Source organism: Nicotiana sylvestris, chromosome 11 (assembly GCF_000393655.2).
Source record: "Nicotiana sylvestris chromosome 11, ASM39365v2, whole genome shotgun sequence".
Taxonomy (NCBI): domain Eukaryota; kingdom Viridiplantae; phylum Streptophyta; class Magnoliopsida; order Solanales; family Solanaceae; genus Nicotiana; species Nicotiana sylvestris.
The window spans coordinates 59892180-59903199 of NC_091067.1; the positions used below are offsets into that span (position 1 = coordinate 59892180).

The window sequence follows — 11020 nt, forward strand, 5'->3', positions numbered from 1 at the left end:
AAGTGACATTCTCCTTATACATCGTAACATGCTTAGGATTGTAATTGAACAATTCTTTCAGTTCATTCGAGTTCGGTCTTTCCCAAAATACAGAAGCTAGAAGCTTCTTTTCTCTCTCTGCGTTATATCTTTAACCCTAGATAATTTCCTATAGATTTTCTTCGAATCCAAGCTTTATCAGGATGACTCATCCTCCTTTTAAATTTCACTTTGTGGAGTTAATATATAAGACATGTTTCAGTTGATGAGATAGACACCGCCTGCACTATTTTAATGCAGGGCAATTAAACATAACCCAAGTAATACTCATGAGACTGTTTGGTTGCTGGAAATTAGGGGATTATTCCAATATAAAACTCGGGATTAAATTTGTCTGGTGCGTACAATTCAAAAAAGATATAGATCAATGTATAGATTCCAATCCTCTTCCTAAAAAGGTTCTCTTTTACTTTTAGCTAAAGAGCTTTTATTCAATTTTTTAACAGACAGTTTTGATTCTTTTTTATATTTTGACTTTGCATTATAAAAGTTTTAAATTATAAAAAAGGATCATTAAACTTATCAAATTGATTTGGGCTGTGGGTAAAATAAAATATGTTTAACCAAAATTTCATACGAATAATCCCCTAAATTTTAGTGAAAAGGAAGCAACCCTAACATACAAAGACATAGATATCTATCTGGTAGTACCCCCTTATTGTAATATAGGCTAGTTTACACACATAGTAAATTGAGGGACCTATGTGTCAAGGATAGAAAGTTTTGTCCTTAAAAAGTTAGTCAGTTAGAGGCAGTTAAAAGTGGGACTTATGTCACGCCCCAACCTCGGAAAGCGCGACCGGCGCTCAATCGAATGAACCCGGTCGAGCAAGCCTGATAAACACTTTCTACCCAACTCGCTTATGATCTAGAGAAGGCACGTTTCCATTAGTTAAACATTAGAAGGATCATATATATAAACATTACTAATTCATTTCATTTCATTTTGCTACATCATTATTAAGTTCCCAAAATATATACAATTTACGATTTAATGGATCAAGAGTCCAAAACACAACATAATCTGCCTGGCCTTTCTAGCACTCATACACAATCCACGTAATATCCACAGAGCCTCTAAAGATACAAAAGATAGTTATGATAATGCCGGCGACGGAGCCCCGATACAGATTTTCTGTCGCACTGTGATCCGCAAATGGGCCGCATAATTGGCCATTAATCTTGACACAATTTTTTTTATTTTTTAAAAATAAACTTTTTATATTTAAAAACTATATAAAAGTACTATAAGTCACAATAATTAACAATTTAAAATATTTAAAAGACATGAAAAAACTACAATCAAAGCATAATTTATTTGAGTCTCAAAATTCGAATGGTGCCACATTAATTGGGATAGAGAGAGAACGTACTATATTTGGTAATCTATCCAACTCATTGTTTCTTTGTTTTGCAAGAAATTTACCTGGAGGAGATAAATTTGCACCAAGGTCAAGGAAATCTGTTCTCATTGGCTACTCATAAACACAAAGGGCTATAGGTTATATGATCTGAAAAGCAGAAAAGTATTTGTTAGCGGAGATGTAACATTCAGAGAGAATATCTTCCCTTTCAAGGAAGGGATGCAGGTTGCAGAAGATCTCTTCCCAAGTGATACACCATCAATTTTCCCAGATGAACAACTAGTTTATCATCCAAACACTAAAGAGCAGATTCCAACTGAATAAATGGCAACATCAGACTTAGAAGTCATTCTAGTAGTAGCTGATTCTGAACAAGCTATGACTCCAATAGCTGAGTCTGATGATGCAGACACAGTTCAACAGTGTGCACATCAGTTGAGGCACAAACAGACACAAGCTAACCATCTGTAGAAGAGACACTTGAAGATAACTTGTATACCAGAAAGTCCAGCAGAGATTCAAGACCCTCCATTTGGTTGGAAGATTACTTTACCACATCCAGCTCACAGAACAAGCCACACTGCATCTCAAACTTTATTGCCTACACTCATTTATCCAATAACTACCAAGCTTATTTGGGAGTGTTTGCAGCAGAAGTTGAACTTAAATCCTTCAAGGAAGCATGCAAGGACAAGAACTGGATAGAAGCAATGTCACAAGAAATTAAGACCTTTGAGGACAATACTACTTGGGAGATAGTTGACTTGCATGTTAGTAAGAGAACAATAAGATCTAAATGGATGTTTAAGATAAAATATAAAGCAAATGAGAAATAGAGAGATACAAAGCTAGATTAGTGGCCAAGGGTTATACTCAACAAGAAGGCATAATCTTCTCCTAGTGGCAAAAATAGTCACTGTGAGGACAATAACCAGCATTGCAACATCAAGAGGTTGGACTTTATTTCAAATGGATGTGAACAATGCATTTTTGCAAGGAGACCTCTATGGAGAATTTTATATGGACTTACCTCAAGTTTTCCAGAAACAGGAGGACCGCAAATACAAGCTGCTCAAATCTCCGTATGGCCTTAAACATGCCTCAAGGTAGTGGAACATTAAGCTGACTGAAACTTTACTGGAAGGAAGATACTCTCAAAGTGCTCATGATCACTCTCTATTCCCTAAGAAGACAAGACCTCACATTGTTATCATCCTGGTATATGTGGATGATTTACTTATAACTGACAACAATGTAGAACTAATAGAAGAGGTTAAACAGACCTTACACAATTCCTTTAAGGTAAAGGATCTATGAGAACTTCAATATTTCCTTGGCATAGAGGTTCTGAGATCAATGTAAGGGATTCTGCTCACTCAGAGAAAGTATGCATTTGATCTCAGAGGTTGGACTTGCAGCAGCCAAGCCAATGTTCACTCCCATTGAATTGAATCAGGAATTGACTACCATCGTCTATGATAAGCATGTAAGAGTCAAGGGAGATGAGGAACTAGAAGATATTGGAAGCTACCAAAGACTCACTGGGAAGTTAGTCTAACTAACCATTACTAGACCAGATCTTAGCTTTGCAGTTCAAGTGCTCAGCCAGTTTATGCAACATCCCAAACAATCTCATTAGGATGCAGCATTGCGTGTGGTCAGCTATGTGAAATCAGCCCCAGGCCTTGGATTTTACTAAGCACATGCCCTCTTAACGGTCTATCTGCTTATTGTGATTATGACTAGGCATCTTGTCCAAACACTAGGAGATCACTCACAGGCTACATCATTAAATTGAGTGATTCCTTGCTTTCCTAGAAGTCCAAGAAGCAAAAAACTATGAGTCAAAGTTCAGTAGAAGCTGAATACAGGAGTCTAGCAGCAGCGGCTGCAGAATTACATGGTTTTTAGGACTGCGGAAAAAGCTTTAAGTCCATGTGCAAAAACTAGTTCCTTTGCATTGCGACAGTAAGGCTGCTCTACAGATAGCAGCCAGTCCCATCTTTCATGAAAGAACTAAGCATATTGAGATAGATTGTTATTTTGTTCGAGAAAAAATCAAGACTGGACAATTGGCACAACAATACATTTCTATCAATCTACAATTGGCAGACCTTATGACCAAGGGTCTGGGATCAGCACATCATCATTTTCTTTTGTCCCATCTTGGTGTGCTCAATGTGCTTCACCCACCAGCTTGAAGGGGAATATTGTAATATAGGCTAGTTTACACACAGAGTAAATTGAGGGACCTATGTGTCAAAGTTAGAAAGTTTTGTCCTTAAAAAGTTAGTCAATTAAAGGCGGTTAGAAGTGGGACTTATAAATTCCCATTCACGTTTATTTCAGCTACTCTAGTGAGAATTGCAGACAATCATCTTCTTCACCTCGTTTCCTCTCATTTCTCTTGGTAAATTCCTCACTCTGAATCAATTGCATGTTACATTGTCGAGTGAATTCAACTGGTTTTATCAACCCTACACATTATATATATATATCAAGGAACGAACAGTCCTCTTCAGAAAAGGAAAATGAAGTACACAAAGATGTGTTACTATCAAATTTAATCCAAAGTACAAATTCTTTCCTTTTCACTACTCTACAAAATGACTTAGTTTCTCAAAACTTTTCAAGATTTCCCATTAGGCATAGCTTCATATGGGGAAAAAGAAAATACATATAGTCCAGTAAATTTGAGTGAAAAGGAAGCAACTCTAACATACAAAGACATAGACATCTATCTTGTAGTACCCCCCTTCACATAATATATATCAAGGAAAGAACAGTCCACTTCAGAAAAGGAAAATGAAGTACACAAAGATGTCTTACTATAAAGTTAAATTAAAGTACAAATTCTTTTGCTTTTCACTACACTACAAAATGACTTAAGAATTCTAAAATTCCAAAAAAAGTAAAAAAAATTTAAATTAAAAATGGTATTTTAAAATTAGAGTTGTGTTAGAACATGAATACTATTTGGAGTAGTTTTTAAATTTTTGTGAGTGATTTGAAGTGAAAAAAATTTGAAAAATAACTTTTTGAAGTTTTTAAATTTCCGAAAAAAAATCTGAAATTTAACTTCAAGTGAAATTTGAAGTTTTCATGGATAAGCACTGGTTCTGATTAAAGAAAAAAAATTCAAATAAAGTGAATAATTTCTTATAGCCAAATGGGCCCTAAGTTTCTCTTTTCAAGATTTCCCATTAGGCGAAGCTTCATATGGAGAAAAAAGAGCACAAGGACCCTACCCTCAAAAAGGCTAAATGTCCCAAAAATTCAAAACAAATCCAATCGCATTCTACAAACCTTTTTCTTTTTCTTGTTGATGGCTATTGGCCAACAAGAGACATAGATGCATCAAATCACACAAACAGTTCTAAACTTTCATCCTCTCATAGCCCCAAATTGCTTTCCACTTTCTTCAAAAGACACTTGTTATATTATAAAAGCATCCCAAGTGAAAGGAAAAAAAATCTGAGGGAGCTGTAACTACACATTACCCCGTTCTGATTTGAAGATAGACAGACTATCCTAGTAAGCTTGAGAGATGAATAAACAACAAAAATAAATTAATAAACAATAAATTCAACAAACACTAAAACCAACAATTCCTACTAATGTTTCTTTAACGGTTGAGACCCTAATAACCCAACTGATTGGAGTTGAACTTGTGCTTTATTTGCCAACATTACTTGTGCATTGACGCTTCTGCTGGGGTTTATCATCAATTTGGTCAATCTCCAGGAAAGTGAGGCTCTTTCTTTTGGATGGAACTGAAGATTTTTCTAATTTACCAATTCCTCAGCAGTTGATTTGGTGACAATTGAGGAGATACTAAGCACTTGTGTGACTTACATATTTCCTTGTTAAGGTATAACATTTGATTATAGCAAGAAAACACATCATCCTGGAGTAGCAGTTACAAAAGAAAAGGTTATTTGAACAATATAATAATGGGATATTCTAATAAAAAGTAAAGGGTCAGAGACTCACAATTTGAAGAATACCATTCAAATGTAAGACATTTATTTCAACCTCTAAAGCTTCCATGGTCAAACTTTTATTTAGTACCAGTAATGTAGCCGCTGCTGCTAGTACAGATGGTCTCACACTCATTAACTTTATATCTGCTTAATTAAATGGTAAAACAAAAAACAAAAAACAAAAAATCACTATTGACTAAATCAGAAAACTAGACTTTGAATGAGAAATCAAAATTACCTCTGAGAGCACCAAAGATGATTTCCACAGTACTGGAAATCACACATTTCCTTGAATCATTTTTGCAAAATCTTGATACAAAATAATTAATGAAATAAAAAGGAGTGATACACCCCATTCTCCATTCCAGTGTATTAAGTACCAAGAGCTCCATTCTTTGAGTCACTCTGCTCTCAAAAATATATTCTTCACTGGGATATTCTGTTAATGTTGGCACTTTGCATTCCTCCATTTTTGCAGCCAAAGATAAACATGCCACTGCTAGTAACTTTACTGCCCACTGTTTTTCACCATCTAGAAACCTTCTTGAAAGAAATCCGTCACAATATGTCACTGCTATATAAACTGTTTGGAATCTAAATCCAAATGATTCTCCTGTCTGCATCAAATTAACATTTATTTCACATTGTCATAAAAAACATCGAAAGAAAATTCAAAAAAAATAAAATAAATGGGGGTTTTTGTTAGGACTAACTTTAAGAATATACTGAACTGCAGCCAAGCGAGCTTGTTGAATCCAGTCAAAATTGGTAACATGTGAAGAGTTTTGACCTAGGAGTCCAAAACTGGCAATTTCTCTATCAATCAACATTTGTATATATTCATCACCATTTTCTTCAGATATAATCAGTGTGTGTTCTTCTTCACATAGAAGACTGGAATAAGAAAATGTATTTTCCATCTTAAAACATTTTTTTGCCCACTTGGGGTTAGTTTACATGTGTACAATGCATACAAGTAGCAGAAATTTTAGGATAAATATGGTAGTGATGAGATAAGGAGGGGAAAGAAATTTGCGGGGTACAATTTATATATTCTGATTTTACGTGTGCTGTATAATTTTATAACCGTCAAAAACGGTGTAAATTTTGAGATGTGGGCGTGAATATAGAGACTTGCCGGTACGTGGTGGCGAGTACGCCAGCGGAGATGGTGGTGGCAGTTTTGAGTCAAAGCTGAATGAGTAAGGTTTGACTAGAGAGAGAAAGAGAAAATTCAGTTGTGAGGGAGATTAGGGGTTTTAACTATTAAGGAGATGAGAGTATGGGCGCGTGAAGGGACGGTCCAATGGGATGAATGTTAGTGGACAATTTCTATTGCTGTAATTCTTTTGGTGATTGGACACGACTCTTTTTCTTTCTGGTGTTAGAGTAATTCAGTATTTTCGAATGACAAGTCAAGTAGCTACCATGTCAGCCGCCATATGCGTTTGTTTGAAATTTTGTAAAAATAGAGTTTACAAATTTAATTTTTAAGTTTTCAGAACTTGTTTGTTAGAGTAAATTCTTTTAAAAAACATGTCTTTTCTTTTGTGCGTATCTCCAATATTGATCACATTCCAGTAAGCAAGTTTCATATATTTTTATTTATATTTATATTGTTATAAGTCTTTATCCGTAAAACGGTACGGTTGAATTTATACGTGTGTTTATCTCGAAAAATGGGAGTAACAATTAAATATGATTTGTGGTTTTAAAGATATGTGATTTATTCTAATACTAGTGAATATACATAATATTAGGTCCAAGTAAGAGGAATTGATGAACCAAACCAATGTTGCTAGAGCAATAAGGACCTCGAGCTCAATTTTCTTGGGGGCCTCGAGGTGAGCTAAGAACAATAAAATATGAACAGTAAAGTAAAAGCAATAAAGCTGAAGAACACTTGGTGAGCACAGTAAACAAGTGCATAGTAGAATATTCTATTACAGTGAATAATGTGAGATGATACTTGCAAAATGATTGGGGTCCCCTTTATATAGGAGGAGAAAACCCCAATATAGTACATTCCTAATTGTAGTAAAGAATTCTACTGGTACAGGTGTACAATAACCTAGTACGGACCTATACCATTTCGTACAAATTTTATCCTTTAATTTATGCCCTGACCACGAGTCCTTGAGAAATTTCCGCTCTTTCTTGAGTGCCCTCGAGCCAAACATTCGATCTGCTTCCTCGAGGTGTGTGTCCTCCAACCGGGTCTGACCTCTGCTTCGAGTCGCCCAGATTCGGACTCATAGCCCAATTTAAGACTTCGAAATCGGGTTCCTTGATTTTGACCGTATATAGATAGTCCCCGCGTTTCTTAGAATGAAATGATATGAAACGATTTGGATTCCCAAAGTCATTTATGATGGCACCACTCTTATGTAAGCGTTGAAATGACCAAAGTGCCCCGTCAGTTCTTTTCCCCAAAAGTAATAAATGCACGTCAGAGCCGGTCGACCATCACTACTAATGAACTGTCGCCGCCTTCCACTATATATACTTGATTTCTCTTCTCATTAAGGATTTTTCCACCTTGCAACACCTATTCTCTTCTATACTTTTCCTTTTCACCCCCAGTTCCTCCGTTGCATCGGCTCAACACCTTGCGGGTTCACTCATTTTCTTCCTTATTTTCCTAAGGCACTGATGGCGAAAACATCCAAGTATGTTCCTAAAAAAAAAGAACTCTACTTCTACTTCCCGTCCGGCCGGTGGTAAACCTCGGCTCTTCATGAGATCGTACCAGGCAAAATTTCCTTAAGAAAAGACTTTATAGTCGAAAACCCTCCCGACATTGCCGGCCGTCGATAGCATGCATCGAGGTACATACGGTCAATTGAGGAAAGTCATCTCGATGCTGTGAGGAGGGAGTGCAAGTGGGGAGAGGAGGTCGTTTTGCAAATACCTTCTCGAGGGGAGGACATCACAACTTACGTAGAGGGGTTCCTGAGTGTGTATACATACCCCTTTTAAGTTGGGTCCCCTCGACCCACTCGTGCTCGAATTCCGCCGAAGATATCAAGTAACTTTGGGCTAGATTCATCCATCTTTTTTACGGATCGTAATAATGATGAGATTCTTCAGTGAAAAGGCCGGGCTCGAGTTCACCCTTAGCCATCTCATCCGATTATATCGACCTCAACATTTCTGAGGTTAATCAAACTCCAACGCCGATCAACCAAGTCTTTCTTCTCCAGTAACGACTAAGGCAAGGATCGAGGTTTGATGAGCCGGTTCATCCGGGTGAGGACCATCGATATTATTCCCGAGAAATTCCTGTTGTTCCCCGAGAAATGGAATTTCAAATGTGTGTGGAATTCTTTTAACTCTTTTCCATAATTTTTGCTAAACTTTGCATAATTACTCCTTTCACCTTTCTACAGTGGTTCCGTGGATGCCTAATGCGATCCTCGACCTCGAGGACTGGGTTCGCAAACTAGCTACTACTTCACCATATGACAAACGCAAATGGCGGGACTTGTCGAATGGCAAGTGGGAAGCAAAACATCATGGTACATGCCATAATGTTTCTTTCCTCATTAAGAATATCTTTCTTCATGTGACCTGATTCCTCTATCGCAGGTATTGGTGAGTTCTTTGAGTGAGGCCGACCCCTTCTGGGGAGGAAGCAGGATCTTCGGCTCCAAAGCCTAAGGAGGACAACAAAAGGAAGAGGTCCTCGACGAGAGAGGACACCCAAAGCCAAGTATAGCCTGCTCGGAGGCGTAAGAGAAGCATCGTTATCAGTGTGGACGTTGACTCGGCCCACCAGTTCATGGATGATGATGGTGACAAGATGGAAGGTTTGTTGCTAGTGACTCAAACTGGGAAATCCTCCGAGGCTATCAAGCCTACTAAGATCGGGGCCCATATCCTCGAGGAAGGAACTTTAAAAGAAAAGGGAATGAAGGCCCTACATCATCTGACGCGGCAAATGCTTCTCAGACTTCTGGAAATACCCCAAAAGGAGCGAGCTTCGATGTTTGTTGGCCCAAGAACAGGTGAAGTTTTGAAGAATGACAAATAAACTCAGTCATGGACCAGGTCCATCATGTGAAGCACAATCATGATCAATCTATGCATGTGAGATGTACGTGAAGGAGATAAGTCCTACTGATCAAGCAACAATATCTCCTGATCTGATCAAAAAGGTTGCATATTAGATAAGGGGAGAAAGTCTCTTATATGAAGAGAACACGATCCAGGATAAAGATAGTGTTAGAGTTTGAGATCATAATGAACTCTTCAATGATAGAAGTTCAGCAATTGAGTCCTGATCAAGCTCTGATTACTAACCTATTAAATGACAGTGATTGTTCTCTTTTACAAGTATTGCACATATGTAGAAGTGAAACTAAATTGAGAGCAAAAGACAATGTGATTTTGCAAGCAATTTATGTGTGATTTGAGTGTGCACTCCTGAAGCTACTTGAACGAGATAGAAGAACCAGTTCCATTGTATCTATCTTTTACTCTAGTTCAATTGTAGTATGTAGTTTAAAGTTGTACCTTTCAGCTTTCATATAAGCAATTGTATTAGGTACCTAGAGCGTTCAAGTTATAGCTAACTTGAAGTTGTCGCAATAGTTGAGGCTGTGTGTCACACCGGGATTAGAGTTAATCCTTAGGTTTACAAAGAGTTTTTGTAAATGCTGTTTTGGCTCAGTGATTTTAGTGGAAGTTTGGGAAATCCTACTGAGTAGTAGGTCGTGGTTTTTTCACTTTTTGAGCCAGGTGTTTTCCACGTAAAAATCTCTATGTTTTTTATTTTATGTACTTATTAAATGTAGTAGTTAGAACACCTAGAAGAACCAGGTTCTTCTGTAGCGGAAATTGGGTACCACACAAATCACCCTCCCTCTTGTGTGGTATTGATGCTTAAAACATCAATTGGTATCAGAGCAGGTTATCCTTGAAGAGGCTAACACCTTAGGAAAAGATCAAAATGAGTGCACCACCTGGGAACTGGGAAGGGTAATCCATTGCTAGGCCTCCACTTTTTAATGGTCAGTACTATTCTTGGTGGAAGAATAGGATGAGGGATCACATCATAGGAGAAGACTATGAAATCTGGGACATAGTCACTGATGGTCCTCTAGCAACCACAAAGAAGAATGCTGAAGGAGTGGATGTGCCAAAGACAAGAGCTGACTGCATTGCTGAAGATTTGAAGAAATGGGAAAAGAATGCCAAGGCCAAGAAATGGCTTGTGTGCAGACTGGGTCCAGACGAGTACAGTAGAATTCAAAGTTGTACCACTGCTAAGGAAATCTGGGACACTTTGCAAGTGGCCCATGAAGGAACACCTCAAGTGAAGAGGTCCAAAGGAATACTGTTGTATTCTTAGTATGAGAATTTCACCATGAAGGAAGGAGAAACCATCCAAGAGATGTATACAAGGTTGACCACACTGACAAATGAACTTAAGCCTCTTGGAAGGGTTATTCTTGAAGAAGACAAAGTTGAGAAGATTTTGACAAGGGTTCTGTCAGTCTCTTGGGAAAGCAAAATTACTGAGATTTAGGAATCAAAGAATATTGCTACCCTCAATCTGGATGAACTAATTGGAAACCTCACTACCTATGAACTGAGAAGGCAAACCATGAAAATGGATGCACCCAAGAAGGA

The 11020-nt window shown here is 37.5% G+C and overlaps 1 protein-coding gene across 1 annotated transcript; it reads right to left on the bottom strand.

The window, feature by feature from the left end:
* Positions 1 to 4738: 4738 nt before the first annotated feature.
* Positions 4739 to 6594, bottom strand: LOC104227295 (cyclin-D5-3). Its single transcript, XM_009779513.2, has 4 exons — positions 6100 to 6594; positions 5625 to 6003; positions 5397 to 5530; positions 4739 to 5310 (listed from the first exon to the last, which is right to left on the bottom strand). Exons 1-4 carry the CDS (start codon positions 6304 to 6306, stop codon positions 5194 to 5196), a joined length of 837 nt encoding a protein of 278 aa, XP_009777815.1. The 5' UTR covers positions 6307 to 6594; the 3' UTR covers positions 4739 to 5193.
* Between the last annotated feature and the right edge of the window lie 4426 nt (positions 6595 to 11020).